Below are 20,912 nucleotides of genomic sequence, written 5' to 3'. Positions count from 1 at the left end.
AGTCAGTACCTGTTTCCCAGGGCACAAATAGCAAACACCAGAGGGTGTTTGGAGGGAAAGGTAAGGGAGGGAAGTTTAGGGGAGACATCAGGGGTAAGTTTTTTTTACACAAAGGGTTGTGGGTGCCTGGAATGACTTGCCCGGGATGGTGGTGGCTAAAACATTAGGGGTATTTAAGAGCCTCTTGGACAGGCACATGGATGAAAGAAAAATAGAGGGTTATGGGGTAGTGTGGGTTTAGTACTTTTTTAAAGGAATATATGGGTCAGCACAACATTGAGGGCCAAAGGGCCTGTACTGTGCTGTAGTATTCTAGTGTCCCTCTTGTAGGCTTATCTACATACTGTGTCAAGAACCTTCCTGAACACACCCAACAAACACCACCCCATCTAAACCCCTTGCTCTAGGGAGATGCCAATCAATATTGGGGAAATCAAAATCCCCCATCACAACAACCCTGTTATTACTGCACCGTTCCAGAATTTGTCTCCCTACCTGCTCCTCAATATCCCTGTTACTATTACTATTGGGTAGTCTATAAAAACACCCAGTAGAGTTATTGACCCCTTCCTGTTTCTAACTTGCACCCACAGAGACTCAGCAGACAATCCCTCCATGAGTTCCTGAAGCCGTGACACTATCTCTGATCAGCAGTGTCATGCCCTCACCTCTTTTGCTTCCCTCCCTGTCCTTTCTGAAACATCTAAAGCCTGGCTCTCTAAGTAGCCATTCCTGCCCCTGAGCCATCCAAGTCTCTGTAATGGCCACAACATCATAGCTCCAAGTACTGATCCATGCTCTAAGTCAGGGGTGTCAAACTCATTTGAGGTCTCGGGCCAGATTGAGCAAAATGCAGCTTCATGCGGGCCGGATCAGTCGGACGTGTGTGAACACAGCTTTCGTTGCCTCCGTTTTTTCAGCCTGCTCTCATGTGTCTCAGTCTCTGCTATAACTACAAAGTGTTTCACTTTACAAATTCCGTTTCTTATGAAGAAGACTGCCGAGCAAGACTGCCGAATAAACACTAAAAACCCTGAAAACCTGGTACCTAAATAAACTCAGCATTAGCCATATCATACGCCATAGGCGCTTCGATTACTGGGGCCAGCTTTAATAGTAATTAGATATTATCTCGCAGGCCAAAGATAATTTCACCGCGGGCCGGATTTGGCCCACGGGCCTTGAGTTTGACATATATGCTCTAAGCTCATGTGCTTTGTTCATGATGCTTCCTGCATTAAAACAGACACATCTCAAACCATCAGTTGAAGCGCATCCTTTCTCTATCACCTGCCCAACTTCCCTCTCGCACTGTCTGCAAGCTTTGAGCCATCCACCCCTTCCTCTGACTCTTCAGTTTGGTTCCCAACGCACCCCCCCAGCAATTGTAGTTTAAATTCTCCCCAGTAGCCTTAGCAAACCTCCCTGCGAGGCTATTGGTCCCCCTCCGATTCAAGTGCAACCCATCCTTTTTGTACAGGTCACGCCTGCCCCAAAAGAGGTCCCAATGATCCAGAAATCTGAACCCCTGCCCCTTGCTCCAATCCCTCAGCCACACATTTATCCTCCACCTCACTCTATTCCTATACTCACTGTCACGTGGCACAGGCAGTACTTCTGAGATTACTACCGTTGAGGTCCTGCTTCTCAGCTTCTTTCCTAACTCCCTGTAGTCTTTTTTCGGGACTTCTCCCTTTTCCTACCTGTTGTTGGTACCAATATGTACCATGACCTCTGGCTGTTCTCCTTCTCACTTCAAGATATCGTGGATGCGATCAGAAACATCCTGGACCCTGGTACCTGGGAGGCAAACTACCATCTGTGTTTTTTTCCTGCGTCCACAGAATCGCCTGTCTGATCTCTTAACTATAGAGTCCCTATCACTACTACCTACCCCTTCCCTTCCCTACCCTTCTGAGCTACAGGGTCAGTCTCTGTGCCGGAGGCACAGCCACTGCTGCTTCCCCCAGGTAAGCCATCTCCCCCAACAGTACTCAAACAGGAGTACTTATTGTTAAGGGAGACAGTCATTGGGGTACTCGCTAGTATCTGACTCTTGCCCTTCCCTCTCCTGATGTTACCCACTTATTCGTCTCCCGAGACCCCGGTGTGGCTACCTGCCTATAGCTCCTCTCTATCACCTCCTCATTTTCCCTGACCAGACGAAGGTCAACAAACTGCATCTCCAGTTCCCTAACCCAGTCCTTAAGGAGTTACAGTTCGATGCACCTGCCACAGATGTGGCTGTCTGGAAGGCTGGGAGTCTCCCAAACATCCCACATCCAATACTGAACCCCGGCTTCACAGACATACTTCCTATTCCTATTCCTCCCAAGTAACTTACCTTGCCTCGACCCATTATTTGGGCGCCCATACCAAACTTCCTCAACCATCTCAGGTGAAAGAGGTGCTGTTGTGCCTTTTTCACCACACAGCTGGTGTGTACAGACCACGCGAGGTCTTAGGTGATGTGGATACCAAGGAACTTGAAGCTGTTTACCCTCTCAACCCCAGACCCATTGATGTCAATAGGGGTTAGCCAATCTCCATTTTCCTGTAATCCACAACCAGTTCCTTTGTTTTTGTGACATTGAGAGGTTGTTTTCTTGACACCAGTGTCAGAGAGATGACTTCTTCCTTGTAGGCCACCTTGTTATCATTTGAGATACAGCCAATCAATGTAGTGTGTTACGAAATGTTTCACTCAAATGGCAGAAAATTAGGAACGATCTCAATTAGCATTTCCTGATAATAAACAAACTTGATGACAATCACTGTTCCTAAACCTCACCTTAAAAAGGCTGCAGAGTGAGTTTGAATTTTGATTTTGCAGTAACACACTGATTGAATGGTTTAATGTGTTTGAACTCTCTACAACTTGGAAATGGGTGCAGGTGAATATCCAGTCTTGGTAAGTTTTCTGAGGCCAAACAACTTCCAAAATTCACAGTTTACACTCTTTTCAGCTGACAGCAAGTAATGTTTCACTGAAGGTTACAAGGTGGAAAAGAAATATTGGTTATTTGGTTTCCTAGGAACTGTGGCTCTCCACACATAATGGGAGAATCACACAGTGCAAGGACATTCAACTCAACCAAAATTCAGTTGCAAGACTGACAGGAAAAATTATGGACAGCCTTGATGGTTTGTGTTTGTGACAGGTACACACCCTAGAATGGAAAGATTGGCCAACCTAAGCCAAGCACCCTCGAAAATAAGTTAAAAAGACATGCTCTAAAACCCAAGTCAAGTTAAGAACAGAAGTGAAGATCAGTCCATATATTAAAATATCAGGACAGGTTAAAAAAAAGTGCAGGGAATGAGAGGAGACAGTTTAACTTTAAAGGGAAAAAAATCTTACACAAACTTGGAAATAACAAAGTAACACAAGTAGGGATGGAGCCAACTAGGAACCAAAATGAACAACTATATCTGGAGGCAGAGGGCTCAAATATTCCACACGTCATTACCATGAAAGCTACTGCCAAATTCAAAGTAGAGACTGTTGACATACTCAATAGGTTAAAAATTGTAACACTCAAGAAACAGGAGGTTCATGGTTGTGCTTTAATCTGAACACCATTTCCCTGCCATTTCCACATCATCAATACTTTTAATATCCGTAAATCGACCAATCTCCATTTGAACACAATTAATGACAGCCATCCAGGGTAAGCAGTTTCAAATATTTACCCCTCTTTAAGTAAAGGAACTTCTTTACATTTCATTCCTAAAAGGCCTTAGTTAGAGACTCCCTCAGCAGGGGAAACATCCTCTCCATACTTACCTTGTCTGGGACCGGGTGAAGTTCAAGATGCTTTGTCTGCATGTGTTTTTTTTCTCTTTCTCTTTCTCTGAGCAATGGTTTTTGGTCTTTTTTTAAACTGGGTTATTCGAGTTTCTTGCTTTGTGGCTGCCTATAAGCAGATGAATTTCAAGGTGTATAATTTATACATTCTTCAATAACAAATGTGCTTTGAATCTTTGAACCTTTGTCAAGCCCCCCCCCCCACCCTGAATACTCTGTATACTGTATCTCTACTCCCATTTTCCTCGGCAATTCAATCCCTTCATATAATAGACCATCCAACAGCCAGTCTGGAAAATCTGTGCCATACTTTCTCTTGAGCAAGAATATCCAGATTTAGGTAAAGAAACTGAAATTGATAAAAGATCTTAGAAAGTATGTGTTTATGCAGTCACCTGCACCTCATAAAGGTTACAAATTTCTGCTAACAAACTGCAAATGTTTCTTTTCCACAATTCTGTCCACCCTGCCCATGTTTGCACTGAATCTAGGTAAGAAGGCCTTACTCTCATATGTTACGTGTCTATGCTCAGATGTACAGAGCAACTTCATGATGCAGGGGAGAGAAACGGTTGAAATTTGTTATGAATGTACAGCTCTGAGGGGCCGAAGGGGTGGGAGGAGCCCCCTCCTTCCGGAGAATCGCAAGATCACTATTAATTCGGGTCTCAGACCCAGGAAATGAGAGACAATGCAATGGTTTTGACCATTGTTCTTAGAGACACCTGTGTGAATTGCATGTCCCTGCTACCTGACAGCTACCAGGGACATGGACACCCTCGGGCAATGTGGAGGTGGGGATTGCATCACCCTACTTTGATGGACATCTACAACTGGGCAAGTCAAGATAAAAGGGGACTGCAGGAGGCGGTACCCCAGCGACGCACCGAAAGGACACACCGTCGCTCAGCACTCCCGTGCTAGCGGGAAGCCATTCAAAGCCACGTGCGTTCCGTTCACCTTTGCTTGGTGAGCGGGAGGCTGATAACACCGAAAAGGACTTCGAACTAACAACGGGGAACCAACGCTCCCCTGATTCAACGGAGTTGCTTCATAAAGACCCGAGCAAGTTTTCCTTTCTTCACCAATCTCTCTCAAACACGTGAAACCTGGCGATTCCCAAAAGGCTGAAGCCTGCAGACTTCTGAGTGACTTTTATATTTCCAACGGACAATATATTATCCCCTAGACAACAGTCGAGCTTATTTCTTAATGATGACTATTACTATACCCGCGCTTTAGATTGAGTATTGACGACGTATATTATCTGAATGTTTGTATTAACCTTACTTTTGGGCCCCCTTTATAAATAAAAACGTTTGAAAATAGTGCCATCAGGCTTCAACGGACCTCTCTATCTTTGCTGGTAAGTGATCCAGTTACGGGATACGTAACAACTTGGGGTTTCTCATCTCGGGATTTGACACCAAATTGGGAGGCCAGTGAATCGGGCTTATAAGTCCAAACTTGAATCTGGTTACGCGGGTAGCCAGACGGGAAACCAGCAAAGATGGACGTGGGTGAATTTATGAAAAACCCAACTGTGGGGGCACTAGAGGCGGCCACCAAATCAGACTTGTAAATTTGGTGAAGGGGTTGAACCTCGCAGAAGTGAGGTCATCCATGAAAAAGCGGGAGGTGCGAAGGGCCATAACTTAGTATTACATTGGGAAAAATGTGTTTGAAGCTGAGGTATTGGAAGATATCCCTGAAAAGGTACCATCAAGTGGGACGGCTCAGTTAGAGGTGGAGAAATTAAGGTTGGAACATGAAATTAAGTTAAAAGAGCTGGAAGCAGCTGAGAGAGAGAAAGAAAGGGCAGACAGAGAAAGGGAGCAGGCGTTTCACCTGAAGGAGCTAGAGGTGAAACGGGACCATGAGCTCCAACTAAAGGGGTTAGAGGTGAAAAAGGAGCAGGACCAAACTAAGAGGCAAAGACAGCATGAAATTCAGCTAAAAGAGCTAGAAGCAGCCGAAAAAGAGAAGGAACGAGCGGAAAAGCAAAGAGAGTATGAGGAGAAAGAGAAACAGAGGAAACATGACTTGGAGATGGAGAAGATAAGTAACGAGCGAAGAGATCAAGGGTTAGACCGAGCGGAGCGGTTTAATGTTAGTAGGGAGTTGAGATTGGTACCTCCGTTTGAGGAGACAGATATTGATAGTTATTTCTTGCTTTTTGAAAAGGTGGCAGTAAATCAGAAGTGGCCAAAAGAGCAGTGGGTGGCGTTGTTACAAAGCGTGTTAAAGGGGAAGGCCCAACGAGCATATGTGGCGTTGTCCCTGGAGGAGGGAGAAGCGGAGAATTATGCTGAATTATGCGGAGGCCATTCTCCGGACTTACGAATTGGTACCTGAGGCGTATAGACAAAAGTTTAGAAATTTAAGGAAAGGGTGGAATCAAACGTATACCGAGCTAGCCCACGAGAAGGGGGTGCTCTTGGACCATTGCTGCACCGCGGAAAGGGTGGACGAGGATTATGGGCATCTCAGGGAGTTACCTTTGATTGAGGAATTTAAAGGTTGTGTTCTGGAGGAGATCCGGATGTATTTGACTGAGAAGCCGGATAAGTCCATCTCAGAATTTGCTAGGTTCGTAGATGAATATGCCCTAACCCACAAGACAAAGTTTTCCTCGAATGAAAGTTCCCAGAGAGACCGTGGGAACGATCGAGGAAGTCCGCTGAGTGAGGCAGAGGTCCCGCCGGGAGCTAGTGGTAAGGTTGAGGGGGAAAGGCAAGACAGCTAGAGATTTCCAGGCTTGACCTGTTTTAATTGTGGAAGGGGAGGACATATTGCATCTCGGTGCTTTGCTACGTGAAAGGAGCCAGAAAAAGGGAAAGCAGCGGTCCCTATTTGGCATGCAGTGGTAGTCAGAGAATCGGCAAGAGGGTGCCGGGTAAGCAGAGTGCGCGAGGGGTCTGAGATTTATCTGTCACATGGCACCGTGTCGTTGAGGGAGGGGGACCCACCAATTCCCGTACGGATTTGGAGAGACACGGGGGCGGAGCTATCACTGATTAGCCGAAAAGTGTTAAAATTTGGACCTCAGACGGGAGAGGTAGCCCTGAGAGGAATAGGAAAATGGACCAGAGTGGTGCCTTTGCATCGGGTCCTTCTAGATTGTGAGTTGGTGTCGGGACCAGTGGACCTGGGGATCCTGCCGGAGTTGCCGGGAGAAGGCGTGGACGTCCTTCTGGGGAACGACTTAGCGGGTGGGAAGATGTGGGGTGCAGCCGTGAAGCTGACAACCCAGCCTGCGAGGGTTGAGGCCACTTCCTCAGATCCTAAGATCTATACCGCATGCGCGGTCACTCACAGCCTGTCGAGAGCGGCAGCAGTTTTGATTTGGCCCAGAAGTCTTTACCGACCCTGTGCCACGAGGGTTTAAAGACGAAGAATAGTAAAGTGAAAGGGGGTAAGGGAGAGGAGTTAGATCTGCCCTTAGCGAAGAAAAAGGTCCTAGAGGTAGGAAATAAAGATGAGAAACAGATAAAGCTGTTAAAAGGTCCAGAGTTGGACATGGATGATCTGTCTGGGGTGGCAGCCCTGTTTGAAGAAGTTGAGAGTTATAAAGGTGTTCCCGATAATGAGATGAGGGCAGTCCTAGAGGGAACGGGTACCCTTGCCTTGAGGAAGTCTGCTGGAGTGGCCAAGGAGGTTGTTTCAGCTCGCAGGGTTGCGCCTTCCCCGGATGGGAGCTGCCTAGAGAGTAACTGGGAGGATCAGGGGAATTTTGGTATTGAAAGCCTGGACGGGGCCCATGTCCCGTTTGAGTGTGTCCAAGATGGGGATGCACGTGATCCTGAACCGAGTCCCAGAGCTCAGAAAAAGTCTGAGGTATTTGATTCAGCTGTACGAGACGGCCGTCCTTTTGGATCAGATAGACCTGGTTCGGGGAAGAAAGGGTTAACCTTGGTAAACGTGGGAAGTGTGAGTTCCCCGTTGGTCGTGCTGAAGGGGGTGCTCAGAGCTAATATGGAGTTTACAAATGGAGAGATAACTGTTGTTGTGGAGGGGAACGGGAAATCTGTAGTTGCCAAATCGAATGAAGAAAATTTAAAGTCTAGATTGATGCCTGCGCATCGATTACAGGTTGACTTGGAATGTAAAGGTGCCCCACACGCTATTGTTATTCAAGAAAGTGCTGTGGAGGAAGCCGAAATTTAAATGCGGCCTGAGGGAAAGGTTCAAACTGAAACCCATCAGCCTGCATGGTCTTGACAAAAGAGTTAGCATTAAAGAATTGGGTGGGAATTCACAGGATGGTCTAGGTTTGGGACACGGAGTTAAGAGAATAACCCTTATGGGAATGAAAGGCGGGAGAGTACCTCGCCAAATTACCCAGGTCCCCCACGAAGGAACTCACCGGAAAAGAGGTGACGGTTAATGGGGGGCGCCAGTTTTAAATAGAACCACCGGCTGTATGGGATTTTGACAAAGCATGGGAATAACAAAGACAAACCCCTTGGAACCCTACCTGTTAAATGAAGTCTGATGCTACCAGCCTCTAATGTTACAATATTAAAAGGGAGCGCCACAGTAATTGTTAACCATCTAGATGCTGAATTAAATGTATGACTGTATGGCTCTGTAGTTAAAAGAAAAAGCTTGGGTATTGTGTTAGATTAAAAATCCTGTAAGACTCTGTACAACTCCGTTTTTAACCGCTGGTAAAAAACGTTTTTTTTAAGAGGGGAGGTGTTATGAATGTACCACAGCTCTGAGGGGCCGAAGGGGCGGGAGGAGCCCCCTCCTTCCGGAGAATCGCAAGATCACTATTAATTCGGGTCTCAGACCCAGGAAATGAGAGACAATGCAATGGTTTTGACCATTGTTCTTAGAGACACCTGTGTGAATTGCATGTCCCTGCTACCTGACAGCTACCAGGTACATGGACACCCTCGGGCAATGTGGAGGTGGGGATTGCATCACCCTACTTTGATGGACATCTACAACTGGGCAAGTCAAGATAAAAGGGGACTGCAGGAGGCGGTATCCCAGCGACGCACCGAAAGGACACACCGTCGCTCAGCGCTCCCGTGCTAGCGGGAAGCCATTCAAAGCCACGTGCGTTCCGTTCACCTTTGCTTGGTGAGCGGGAGGCTGATAACACCGAAAAGGACTTCGAACTAACAACGGGGAACCAACGCTCCCCTGTTTCAACAGAGTTGCTTTATAAAGACCCGAGCAAGTTTTCCTTTTCTCACTGAGAGAAATGATTCTTAAGGAGTCCATTTAGAATGTGCTGACACAGAAAGAACGTGCAAAGCAACTTGCAGGGCAACGTATAAACCAATTTGCAAAATCAGGATGAAACAATAGCTTGCTGATTAAAGAAGCGATACGGGTAATGGGAAGACATGCTTAACGGTTGAACAATAACGGTGTTAATGCGCTGAGGCTGATAAGTGGGCCAAAGGGTAATCACATTTGTAATTTTGTAATGAGATTAAGGAAGAATGTCTGCACCTCACATGGGTGCAACTCACAAAGTCGTAAACAAGTAGGGTATAAAAAACTGTGCAAAGTGTAATTCGGCACTCAATCTAGCAGGAGCTGGTTGGGTCCGACTCTGCAGACTCGAAAAATAAAGTTTACCGTTCTGCAAATTGCTGAGACTCAGTGTGTTTCTGACAACGTGGGGGCTCGTCCGGGATCCACACTCCGGCCGCGGTGGACACGAGGAAGGACATCGGAGACGGTGCACCCCGCCGAGTTTGGCAGTCCCTGACTCCTTGCTCGTCGCTCCAACGCGGCTTGAGCGAGTGATATCCGGACAGCGCAGAGCGGTAAACGGGGAGAAGGGGACAGTACCTGGTACTGGAAGTCCCCAGGACGCACCGGGTAAGTGCCTACTATTATAGTAGAAGGGTGCGGGAATAAGTAAGGACGGAGAAGACCGGGATCGCTACCCGGGGGTCCTCCTGATAAAAGTCCTTGGGACGCACCGGGTAAAGTGCCTACTGTTGCAGTAGAAGGGTGCGGGATTAAGTAAGAGCGGAATAAGATGGGAGGGGGTGGCTCTAAAAAGAAAGAGGAGACGGAGAAGACTGGGACCATACCCGGGGGTTCCTCCTGATAGCCCCCTCGGTAGAATGTTTGAGAATTGGGGATGTGGAAGACTAAAAGGGAAACAAAAGAAAAAAAATGATACAGTACTGTTTAATTTGGTCGAAACAGCCGATAGAAAAACCTGCGGTCTGGTGGCCGCGGCTTGGGTCTGAGGAGGATTGGGTACGACAAGCCTTAAACATTTACGTTAATTCAAAACCAAATGTAAAACCGGAAGAAATTGCTTATGCTTTTTGTTGGGCTCCCTGGCCAGGAGTAACAACAAGGAGTTTTAAATTGGGCATTAAAGGGGAGCGGAAGTGGGACCCACTCGATCATTTACCCCTTCCCTATGTCCAGCCTTCTGCGCCCCTTGCGGGAGCAGAGGGAGGACGTGAAGAAAGTGAAGGAACAGAAGAAATAGACCCGGAGAGGGAAGAGAGGGATATTAGGGAAAAAGCAAAAGCAAGGATCGAAACAAGGAGTGTGACAGGAGCAGATAAGAAAAAGAAAGACGAATTAAAAAAGGAAGAGGTACAGCTGTGTCCCCTTCGAGAGGTTCCAATGGGAGGAGAACGGGGAGGAACAGGATTTGTAAACGTCCCTCTGACAAGTACCGAAGTACGAGGATTTAAGAAAGATATGAAAACTTTATTAGAAGATCCAATGGGACTGGCAGAACAGTTGGATCAATTCTTAGGACCTAATGTTTACACTTGGGAAGAAATGCATGCGATTATGGGAATGCTATTTTCTGCACAAGAGAGGCAAATGATACGTCAAGCTGCAATATCAATTTGGGGAAGGGAACAGCCGAATGAGTTACCGGGGGACCGGAAATTTCCAGTAAACGACCCACAGTGGGACAAACAAGCAGAAGAGAGAAGACGGCAATATCCCATTGCCATGGAAGGGAGGAGGGGATTACAACCTGTAATTGAGACATTAGTATCAGATGGACTCCTGGAAGAATGTATGTCACCCTTTAATACCCCCATCCTACCGGTCCGAAAGCCCGACGGCACGTATCGAATGGTTCAAGATCTGAGAGGCTTAAATGCGGTGGTCCAAACACGATACCCGGTAGTGCCTAACCCCTATACATTAATGAGCAAAATACCTCCTGAACATGAATGGTTCAGTGTGATAGATCTAAAAGATGCCTTTTGGAGTTGCCCGTTGGAGGAAGGTAGCCGAGATATGTTCGCATTTGAATGGGAAAATCCCTTCACTGGGCGGAAGAAGCAACTCCGGTGGACCGTCTTGCCCCAAGGGTTCACGGAGTCCCCAAACCTATTCGAACAGATACTGGAGCAAGTATTGGCTGGATTCCATTGTACCGAAAAGAACCAACTATTACAGTATGTCGATGACCTACTACTATCGGGACCAGCAGAGGAGGTAGTGCGAGACGATACTATAAGACTCCTGAATTACCTAGGAGAAAAAGGATTGCGGGTGTCCAAGAAACTGCAATTTGTCGAGAAGGAAATAACATATCTCGGACACAGTCAGTAAAGGGCACCGCCAAATAACCCCAGAAAGAATAGCGGGAATAACTAAAATACCGCTTCCCAGGACAAAGAAGGAAATAAGACAATTTCTGGGCTTAGTGGGCTATTGCCGGATTTGGATAGAGAATTATACCTCCCTGGTGAAGTTTATGTACGACAAATTGGCAAAGGAAGACCGGGGAATAATCAGCTGGACCGAAGAAGAAGAACAGAAGTTCAGGAAAATAAAAGGGCAACTAATTCGGGCCCCGGTATTAACACTGCCAGCACTGGAAAAGCCCTTTCAGCTGTATGCAACAAACAATGAAGGAACTGCGTTAGGAGTACTAACCCAAGAAAAAGGAGGAAAGCGGCAACCTGTGGCCTTTTTATCAAAAATGTTAGACCCGGTATCCCGGGGATGGCCGACGTGCATACAAGCCGTAGCGGCAGCAGCCGTACTAGTAGAAGAAGCACGGAAATTAACCTTTGGGGGAAGAATGACGGTGTATACCCCGCACTCCGTTAGCACCCTCTTAGCCCAAAAAGCTCAGCGGTGGTTGACGGACTCTCGCATACTGAAATACGAAACCATTCTGATGGTCGGGGATGATTTAAGCTTTGAAAAGAACAATAGTTGTAACCCGGCACAGTTCTTATACGGGGAATCAACAGGGGAGCCCGACAAACATCAGAAGGCGAGTGGAAGACCCCCGACGGAAGGCAAGTACTGAATAAGGAAGTAACTCGTCATATACTGCAACAACTACACCAACAAAGCCATTGGGGAGTGCAAGCTATGTGCGACACTATCCTAAGGGACTATGTTTGTAAAGGGATATTCACACTAGCTCAACAGGAGGTGTGGGGCTGTTACACCTGCCAAAAGGTAAACAAGAAAATGATGCGTGCCACCCATAAGGGGGGACAAACACTAGCCGTCCGACCGTTCCATCGGATCCAAATAGACTTTACGGAACTACCACAAGTTCAGAGATGGAAGTACCTGTTAGTAATTGTGGATCACTTCACTCGGTGGGTGGAAGCATTCCCAACCACTAAAGCGGACGCCCCTACAGTGGCACGGATCCTATTAGAAAATATAGTCCCGAGATATGGAATAATGGGGTCTATTGATTCAAATAGGGGAACACACTTTGCCTCAAAAACACACCAGCTAATCTGTGACGCCTTAGGAATCCAGTGGAAGCTGCACACCCCCTGGCACCCTCAGAGCTCAGGAAGAGTTGAGAGGATGAACAGTACTTTGAAGACGCAATTGACAAAACTAATGATGGAACCCAAGCTACCCTGGACCAAGTGTCTACCCCTGGCCCTACTAAGAATCCGCACGGCTCCTCGAAAAGATATAGGAGTATCCCCTTATGAAATGTTGTTTGGCCTTCCATATTGGAACAAGGTGGAGGGCTATCCTTCCCTGCAAGGGGGAGATGTCTTTGTAAGGGACTATTTACAGGCACTGTCTCGTTCTTTTGCAGAATTGCGCAGGAAGGGGTTACTCGCACAAACCCCACCTCTGGACTTCGCACTCCACCGAACTCAGCCCGGTGACTGGGTCCTGATTAAGACTTGGAAGCCAGAGAAGTTACAGCCGCAGTGGGAAGGCCCATTCCAGGTGCTACTGACCACCGAAGCCGCAGTAAGGACAAAAGAAAAAGGGTGGACCCACGCCGCGAGAATCAAGGGATCCGTAAAGCCCGAAGAAGGTGCAGAATGGACTTGCGTCCAGGGAGAAGACCCGATGGTGCTAAAGCTCAAAAGACGGACAGAATGAACTTTGGGACTGTAATGTATATACTGCTATTGTTGAGAAGCGCTGAAGGGGGATGTGATAAGTGCAGGACGACGGTAAGGGTGGGCATGACGGTTTTTCCAGGGTCCTTTGTATCACACGCGCATGTAAACGAGAAATGTTATGACTACAACAAAAAGGAGGAGTATGTGGAAAGTTTAATCTAACCAACTGCAGCTTAAAGATAGATGACAACGGAAAGGTGGTTCAAAAAATATCAGATAAAATAAGGAAACTGGCCCACGTGCCGGTACAGACCTGGAAGCCGCTGGGGTATTGGGACTGGCTGGACGGATGGTTGAAAGGAGGCTGGTGGCGAACCGCTTTAGGGGTTATAGGAGGGGGATTGATGGTCCTCCTTCTGCTACCATGTCTGATCCCCTGCTTGCGGGAGCTAGTAGCTCGGGTGGCAAGACAAGTCATGCAACCAGGGGCCCCAGCTGATCCTGTTCAGGTACTCCTACAAAGGGAAATAGAGCTAGAGGAAGAAGCCTATGTAAACCCGTGGCAAAAGCCCAACTGATAGCACATTCTAAAAAGAAAAAGGGTGGATTGAGAGAAATGATTCTTAAGGAGTCCATTTAGAATGTGCTGACACAGAAAGAACGTGCAAAGCAACTTGCAGGGCAACGTATAAACCAATTTGCAAAATCAGGATGAAACAATAGCTTGCTGATTAAAGAAGCGATACGGGTAATGGGAAGACATGCTTAACGGTCGAACAATAACGGTGTTAATGCGCTGAGGCTGATAAGTGGGCCAAAGGGTAATCACATTTGTAATTTTGTAATGAGATTAAGGAAGAATGTCTGCACCTCACATGGGTGCAACTCACAAAGTCGTAAACAAGTAGGGTATAAAAAACTGTGCAAAGTGTAATTCGGCACTCAATCTAGCAGGAGCTGGTTGGGTCCGACTCTGCAGACTCGAAAAATAAAGTTTACCGTTCTGCAAATTGCTGAGACTCAGTGTGTTTCTGACACTCACCAATCTCTCTCAAACACGTGAAACCTGGCGATTCCCAAAAGGCTGAAGCCTGCAGACTTCTGAGTGACTTTTATATTTCCAACGGACAATATATTATCCCCTAGACAACAGTAGAGCTTATTTCTTAATGATGATTATTACTATACCCGCGCTTTAGATTGAGTATTGACGACGTATATTATCTGAATGTTTGTATTAACCTTACTTTTGGGCCCCCTTTATAAATAAAAACGTTTGAAAACGTTTGAGGTCAACGGACCTCTCTATCTTTGCTGGCAAGTTATCCAGTTACGGGATACGTAACAAATTTAATCTGGAGAACTACAAAATGATACATTCACGTTGTAAGAATACATTGAGATAATGTAGTTTCCCTGACTGAAGCAAGAGCCTGGCTGCATGGGTACACATTTTTGAGATGACAGGACAGATTGGGAAACATTTAAAAAGGTAGAGGTTCCTGGGCTTTATATATAGTAGCATAGAGTACAAAATAAAGGAGGCTTGCTGAAATTACAGTAGATTCCATTAACTGGGCCATCGGTTAATTCACGCAGCTGCTAATTTTGGATCAACACTTAAAGAACAAAAACTAATTGACAGAATAGCTGGGATTCCCTTCATTTATTTGGGACAGCAGATTATTGCCTACCAGTTTTTAACTAACATCAGTTGTGAGTACTTGTTAGGCACGAAACAGTGCTTAGAGCAAACGGTTTTTAAAATAGTGTCAGTAGTGTGTTTGTCACTGATCATTGGCGAGAAATAAGCAGTTAGGCAATTGGAAATTGTTTTGCTCACAGTGGTTTCAAGCAATCAGGCTTGAAGATGCCAGAAGCAGCTGGGAATGAAATTAAAATGATTTCACTACTTCAGCAAGTTAGGAATTACAAAGAATTTGCAGTTGTCAACAATCATCTTGAATGTTACAATGGAAATGAAGATTTGGAGGATGACCTCATTGAAAGTATTGTACGAGGACAATCCATTATCTGCTCATAGAGTCAGTACTGACTTTCATCTTTTACAGACAATCAAAAGAATTCGTCCATCGATAAGTATCAGGAACTGACAGTTTTATAGTACTGTAGTTTATTGGTAGTGTTCTAATTGGTTTGGTATTTCATTTAAATACTCAGTTAAAAATAGTTTGTGTTTTTATACCTTTTTAACTATTACCATGAAACCTCAGCTAATTGAGGTAATCGCTTAATTGGGCCAAAACGTACTGGTCCCAATGCACCCCAATTAACTGTAATCCACTGTATATAAAACAAATTCAGAAGCAGCTCATTATTTTATACGATAATGGACACCTTGTCAAAAGAAAGATGCAAGTGTTCTACAGGGGATCTATCCACCAGGCACCTGAACAGTTCAGTTACTGCTGCAGAAGGTTAAGTGTGGCAGTTGAAGTAGCTATTTCTGCTGGGATCATCAAATTCAGCAAACATGGATTCAATAGGAGGAAATGCAAACTCTCTCAATTTGCTTGACAACTCAGAAACATGATTTTTAATGTATTTTTTGAACAGTGGTACATGATGCAGTAAAGTTGAGAATGAGAGACACCAATTATGTGGATAGTCTGGAAAATCTGAAGTAGCACACCTTAAGAGAAGAAAAAGATGAGAGGTGATTTGATAAAAAATGATTATCAAGGACAGAGTGGTTGAAACCCAGAGGACAAAGACAAGGTGACTGGCAAAGACATCAAGAAAAAATATTCTCAGACATTTACTAGTGTATAAACTTCTTGCCCTGACTGCCCAGCCAGACAGAAAGATGATGATTCCCAGATGGGTGTGTACAACCAAGTATCAGCCATTCAAGAACATGATCACTCTTATGTGCGTGCACTAAACCGCTTTCTTTTGTGTAGATAATTGACCCAATGAGTGAATATGCACTCTTTGCATCCAACAATGTAATATAGGGAGTGGCTGAGCAGAAATTGTATTAAATGAGTTGCTCCATTTGAACAATATAAAGTACTCATTTTATACATTCATTCAGAGTAAATAGGATTGTTGGAGTTCTTCATTCAAGGCCAGATTTTATTGCCTACTCCTGATTGTGTTTGAACTGAGAGACTTGCTAGACCGTTTTGGAAGACATTTTAGAGCAAACCACAGTTATCTGCTAGTTTTGCAGCTAGTGTTACTAGGCCTAGCCACTTCATTTTAATTCCAGATTATTAATCCACAGTTGCTGCAATGGAATTTCAAGTCAAGTCAAGTCACTTTTTATTGTCATTTTGACCATAACTGTTGCTACAGTACACAGTAAAAACGAGACTTTTTCAGGACCATGGTGCTACATGAAGCAGTGCAAAAACTATACAGAAAAAAAACACTAGACTACAGACCTAACCAGGACTGCATAAAGTGCACAAAACAGTGCAGGCATTACAATAAATAACAGACAAGACAATAGACACAGTAGAGGGCAGTAAGTTGGCATCAGTCCAGGCTCTGGGTATTGAGGGGTCTGATAGCTTGGGGGAAGAAACCGTTACATAGACTGGTCATGAGAGTCCAAATGCTTTGGTGCCTCTTCCCAGATGGCAGGAGGGAGAAGAGTTTGTATGAGGGGTGCATGGGGTCCTTCATAATGCTGTTTGCTTTGTGGATGCAGCATGTAGTGTAAATGTCTGTAATGGCAGGAAGAGAGACCCCGATGATCTTCTCAGCTGACCTCACTATCCGTTGCAGGGTCTTGTGATCCGAGATGGTGCAATTTCCGAATCAGGCAGTGATGCAGCTGCAGAATTTGAGTCCATGGATTGTTATTCTAACCCTGAATTATTAGCCTGATTATTTAATCTGCACTACAGCACACCTTAAAAATGATAATATTGTGCAGAATGACAATGACAGCCTCATTTCAGTGATAATGAAAAGGTCATGAAGCCACACAGGAGTTGAACATGAAATCTGGATACGCCAATCAGGATTTGAAATGAGTGAAGTAAAACTTCAGATTTAGTTATTCAGATATTAAACCAGGTGGTAAAGCTTTGGTACTATAGGAGCATCTTGACAGAGCAGAAGAGGTATCAGCAGGATATCCCTGAACTTAAGGTCCAGGCCGCTGAAGATTGCCAAGAATTAAGTAAAAGGCATGGTGATGCATGAAGTCAGAGTCAGAGGAATGTGGAGCTTTCACAGGCGAGAGTTTAATCCAGAAGGTGGTGGGAAGACAATTGAGAAGTTTGAAGCTAAAGATTTTCCAGATCAGACACCAACATAGATCACTGAATACCTGGTTGTAGTACACAAGCACTAGAATTTTAGACAAAAATTAAGTTAAAGGGATTGAGGGCAGGCAGGATTGCAATATGGGACACCTGCTGATGAACTATGAGGAAAAAGAAATCTACCAAGGTAATCCCTCAGGTCAAGGAAGACCTACTTCTGCAACCATTCTTTGTTTCCCAAAATGACTAAGTCATATGGGTGGAGGTAGTAGGATGAAGGAATTCATGAAGTCTGAAAGAGCTGGCCAGTTGTAGAACAAACAGAGAAAGTGAGCTACCTGAAATTGTTGAATGTGAGAGTCAGAAAGACAGTGTTCCCAGATGGAAGATAAAATGCTGTTCCTCAGGCTTACCGTGAATCCACAGGAAGAACGGTTGGAATAGGAGTGAAGTGATTAAAGTGAGCTCGGGCTCAGTCCTCCATATTGACAGTGTGCCAGAAAGTGGCCAACACATCTGCTCAGTATTTTCTTCAATTATGACCTATATTCAACAGCATTTACTGTATATGTTCTGATGTCCATATTTTTCCTCTGTCATCCAACTACCCTCATTAACCCATTATCATGTCATGTCCTATCAGAGATATTTCCCTTGCCCTGTCCGTTTCCCCATCCTCTTTGCACCCCAAACCTAACTTGTGTTTTTTCCACTTTCCCAGTTTTCATCAAGGGTCTGCAACCTGAAACATTAACTTTTCTCTTTCCCTGACTTGTCAACTGTATCCAGCATTTTTATTAGAATACCCAAGTGGGGACTAGCAAATATTTTGTCAATAAACTAGGTTAAGGCAAACGACAAAAGAGGCAGCATATGTTTTTTGTAATGCACAGAATCCAGAGCCAAGACTCTTGTTTCAGGGTCAGAAGTGACAATGGGTTGTATGACTTGCGCAGCAACTATGGTAGTTGGTGGAATTTCTAGCAAGAGCAAGATAGGTTCCCAATATTGAATTGCAGAAGACAGTGACTCAAACAGTTGTTTGACAACTCAAAGGAGAGTGAAGGTGTGAAAGGCACCTGGACTTTAGTTGCATAAATGCAAAGCAGGAGAAGGTGGAAGCATGGGACAGTCAGAATATGGCCAAAGCCATGCTTGCAGTACAACTGTGTCAGTAAGAAACTTACATCATTCATTTGTTACATTCTATCCAAGGCCATTGACTGACTGAAGAACAAGTAGATAAGAAAAAGAGGTAAGCAAATATTGTTGGGGGACTTGGTGCAAAAGGCCATTTGAGGAGAAATGATAGAATCAGCCAGTGTATCAAATGCTGTCAAAAGATAATCAAGGAGATGGAGGAGGATGAATCCAACCTAAAAGGCTGGAGGATTTACAGCATACTCCTAAACTATGACATCAAATTTGGATAAATCTGTTTCATTGCTGCACCAGAAGCAGGAAATGGATTAAAGATATTCAAATGTGGAGTTATGCAAAAGAAGCTAACATAACTTTCAAGGACAAAAGGATAGGAAGATTAGAAATGTGCTATGAAATTCTAATTTCAAAATAATATCTCATTAACAGCTGAATTCTGATGAAAGGTCATCTATCTAATTGTTTCCAGTATTGGCACTATTTTTGTTTCTGGATTACACTTCAACAGTAATCACTGTCTGAAGAACTGACATAAAAAGAATCCAGTCACCAATTTCACTCTTACAGCATCGTGCAAAGGACACCCCAGAGGATCTATACTGAAAGGGAGATGCAATGATCCAGTCGACTCAACATCCTGCGGGGAACAACCGGTGGCTCCTAATTGCCTGCCAGTGTGACATGGATCAAAAAGAAATAAGACAACCAAAAACAGTGCATTTTTTATTTACTGCCTGTCAGACATCTAAGATTATAAGAGTGAATACTTTCAGCAAAATGCGTTTTTATAGGCAGCTTTATTTTTGTACCCTGCTATTGTCTTCTTGAAATATTGTTTTCACAGTAGATTCTTAACATCAAGTGCTAGTAAAAAAAAGTCTAAGGTAACCAGCCCTCTATTCTTTCCTTCTCACTTACAAGTATCAACACGTAACCAACCACACATGAACACACTTAAGACTGAGATCCAAAATACTATACAGAGAATCATATGTGCGAACTCATACCCTGCCACACGGCAGTTTGCGTAGCAACACGCCATACAGTGCCAAGGAAAATAAAGTGCAATTTAAAATGAGTCTAATGCTTTGCATTAAACAATAGGGAACGCCACAAACCACTTCAATGGAACCAGAAAATGAAACTACTATAGGAACGACTTCTACAATGACACGATAGCAAACATACAAAAAAAAATTATAACATTACGAAATCGTCGATCTTGGACTGGCAAAGGCCAGACTGGAAAGCGGAGCAAGAGAACGCCATGTGATGATTATGGGACAGAGAAAAGCCGGGGATGGTGCATCGCTCCACACAATAAGTGTGTCCCTGGAACAAGACAAGCCAGAATGGAGGGGACACAGACAGGAGAGGCCAGGCCAGGTCACATTTCGGAGAGACGCCCCGGATCTCATAAAGCGGTGAGACACGTTGCACCACGCGTCCTGAAGCACCTGCTGGATGGGCCAAAGACCGAGTGCGACGTCGCTGCCAACAGGAGCGGAGCAGCAGATAGCCCACCCCGCTCACTGTCAAGCCCGGTCCGCGGGCGAAGGGTGGGCGTTGGTGAGGGAGGGGGACACCGCACCAGCTGACACGCAACAACGGAACAACATCGGCAGCTGCGCCTCTCATAAATAACCCGAGAAACTCAACCAGACGAACCCCTGGCCTACCTGCATCCATTGTGCACACTCCTCTCCCGGATACACTGGGCACCACCCAGCAACGCTGATTGACAGCAGCGGTGAGCCAATCCAAGCATTCGCCTCGGCTTGCGGTGCTTGAGCCGCCCCTCGAGAGGGGGCGGTGACTAGCAGATGCGGTCCTACGCTGAAAGTGTCCGGCCAGGGAGACTGCCGGAAGTTCCGTCGGCGCCATCTTGTCGTACGGAAAACAGACAGGCTTTGGCGCAAGTCGAATCAACTCGGGGTTTGAAGAATTTACATCGGCTAATATTTATTTCATTTTGTGAGGAAAAGTGTTGTTTATCATCCGTTTCTTATGCGATAGCAATAACTCCCACGTGGTGAGCTTGTGCACCATGGCGAAATAGGCTTTTGCCCGCTCCTTTCATAGGAGTTATTTTATCAACAATGTGTTCCAAACTTAGACCATTTTCCGAATCTCCACACAATTCTTTAAGTTTAAGCAAGTTGCTAGTTTTCGCTTCAGGACCCTTCATGCTCTTAGTTTTCAACTTAAGATCTGAAAGCGATCCCTCTTTGTTCAAACAGCATTTTGAATTCTGCTTTTTCACACCACACTCTTGAATAACAATAGCGAGTGGGGCACCTTTACATTCCAACTCAACCTGTAATTGATTCACAGGCAAAGTGTTACCAAGCCATTGTCTCTGTAGCCTGGATGCTGCTTCTGACATCAATCCAGACTTTA

At 45.1% G+C, this 20,912-nt stretch overlaps 1 protein-coding gene across 2 annotated transcripts in view; it reads right to left on the bottom strand.

The window, feature by feature from the left end:
• The window catches only part of atg4b (autophagy related 4B, cysteine peptidase), an 84,063-nt gene extending 63,802 nt beyond the window's left edge, over window positions 1–20,261 (bottom strand). The window contains exons 1-2 of one of the 2 annotated variants that reach the window (XM_059951041.1): window positions 20,192–20,232; window positions 3,788–3,917 (exon numbers count right to left, since the gene is read on the bottom strand). Coding sequence is in view for 1 of the 2 variants with exons in the window: in XM_059951033.1 (XP_059807016.1) it covers window positions 20,192–20,201 (10 nt within the window). In the remaining variant the exon portion in view is untranslated. Of the gene's footprint in view, window positions 1–3,787; window positions 3,918–20,191 lie in introns of both variants that reach the window. The other variant, XM_059951033.1, reaches the window with a different exon arrangement.
• Between the last annotated feature and the right edge of the window lie 651 nt (window positions 20,262–20,912).

The sequence above is a fragment of the Hypanus sabinus genome, chromosome 2, assembly GCF_030144855.1.
Source record: "Hypanus sabinus isolate sHypSab1 chromosome 2, sHypSab1.hap1, whole genome shotgun sequence".
In the NCBI taxonomy this organism is placed as follows: Eukaryota; Metazoa; Chordata; class Chondrichthyes; order Myliobatiformes; family Dasyatidae; genus Hypanus; species Hypanus sabinus.
Note: the sequence above shows the minus strand (reverse complement) of the source record. Positions and strands in the feature narration are given on the sequence as shown.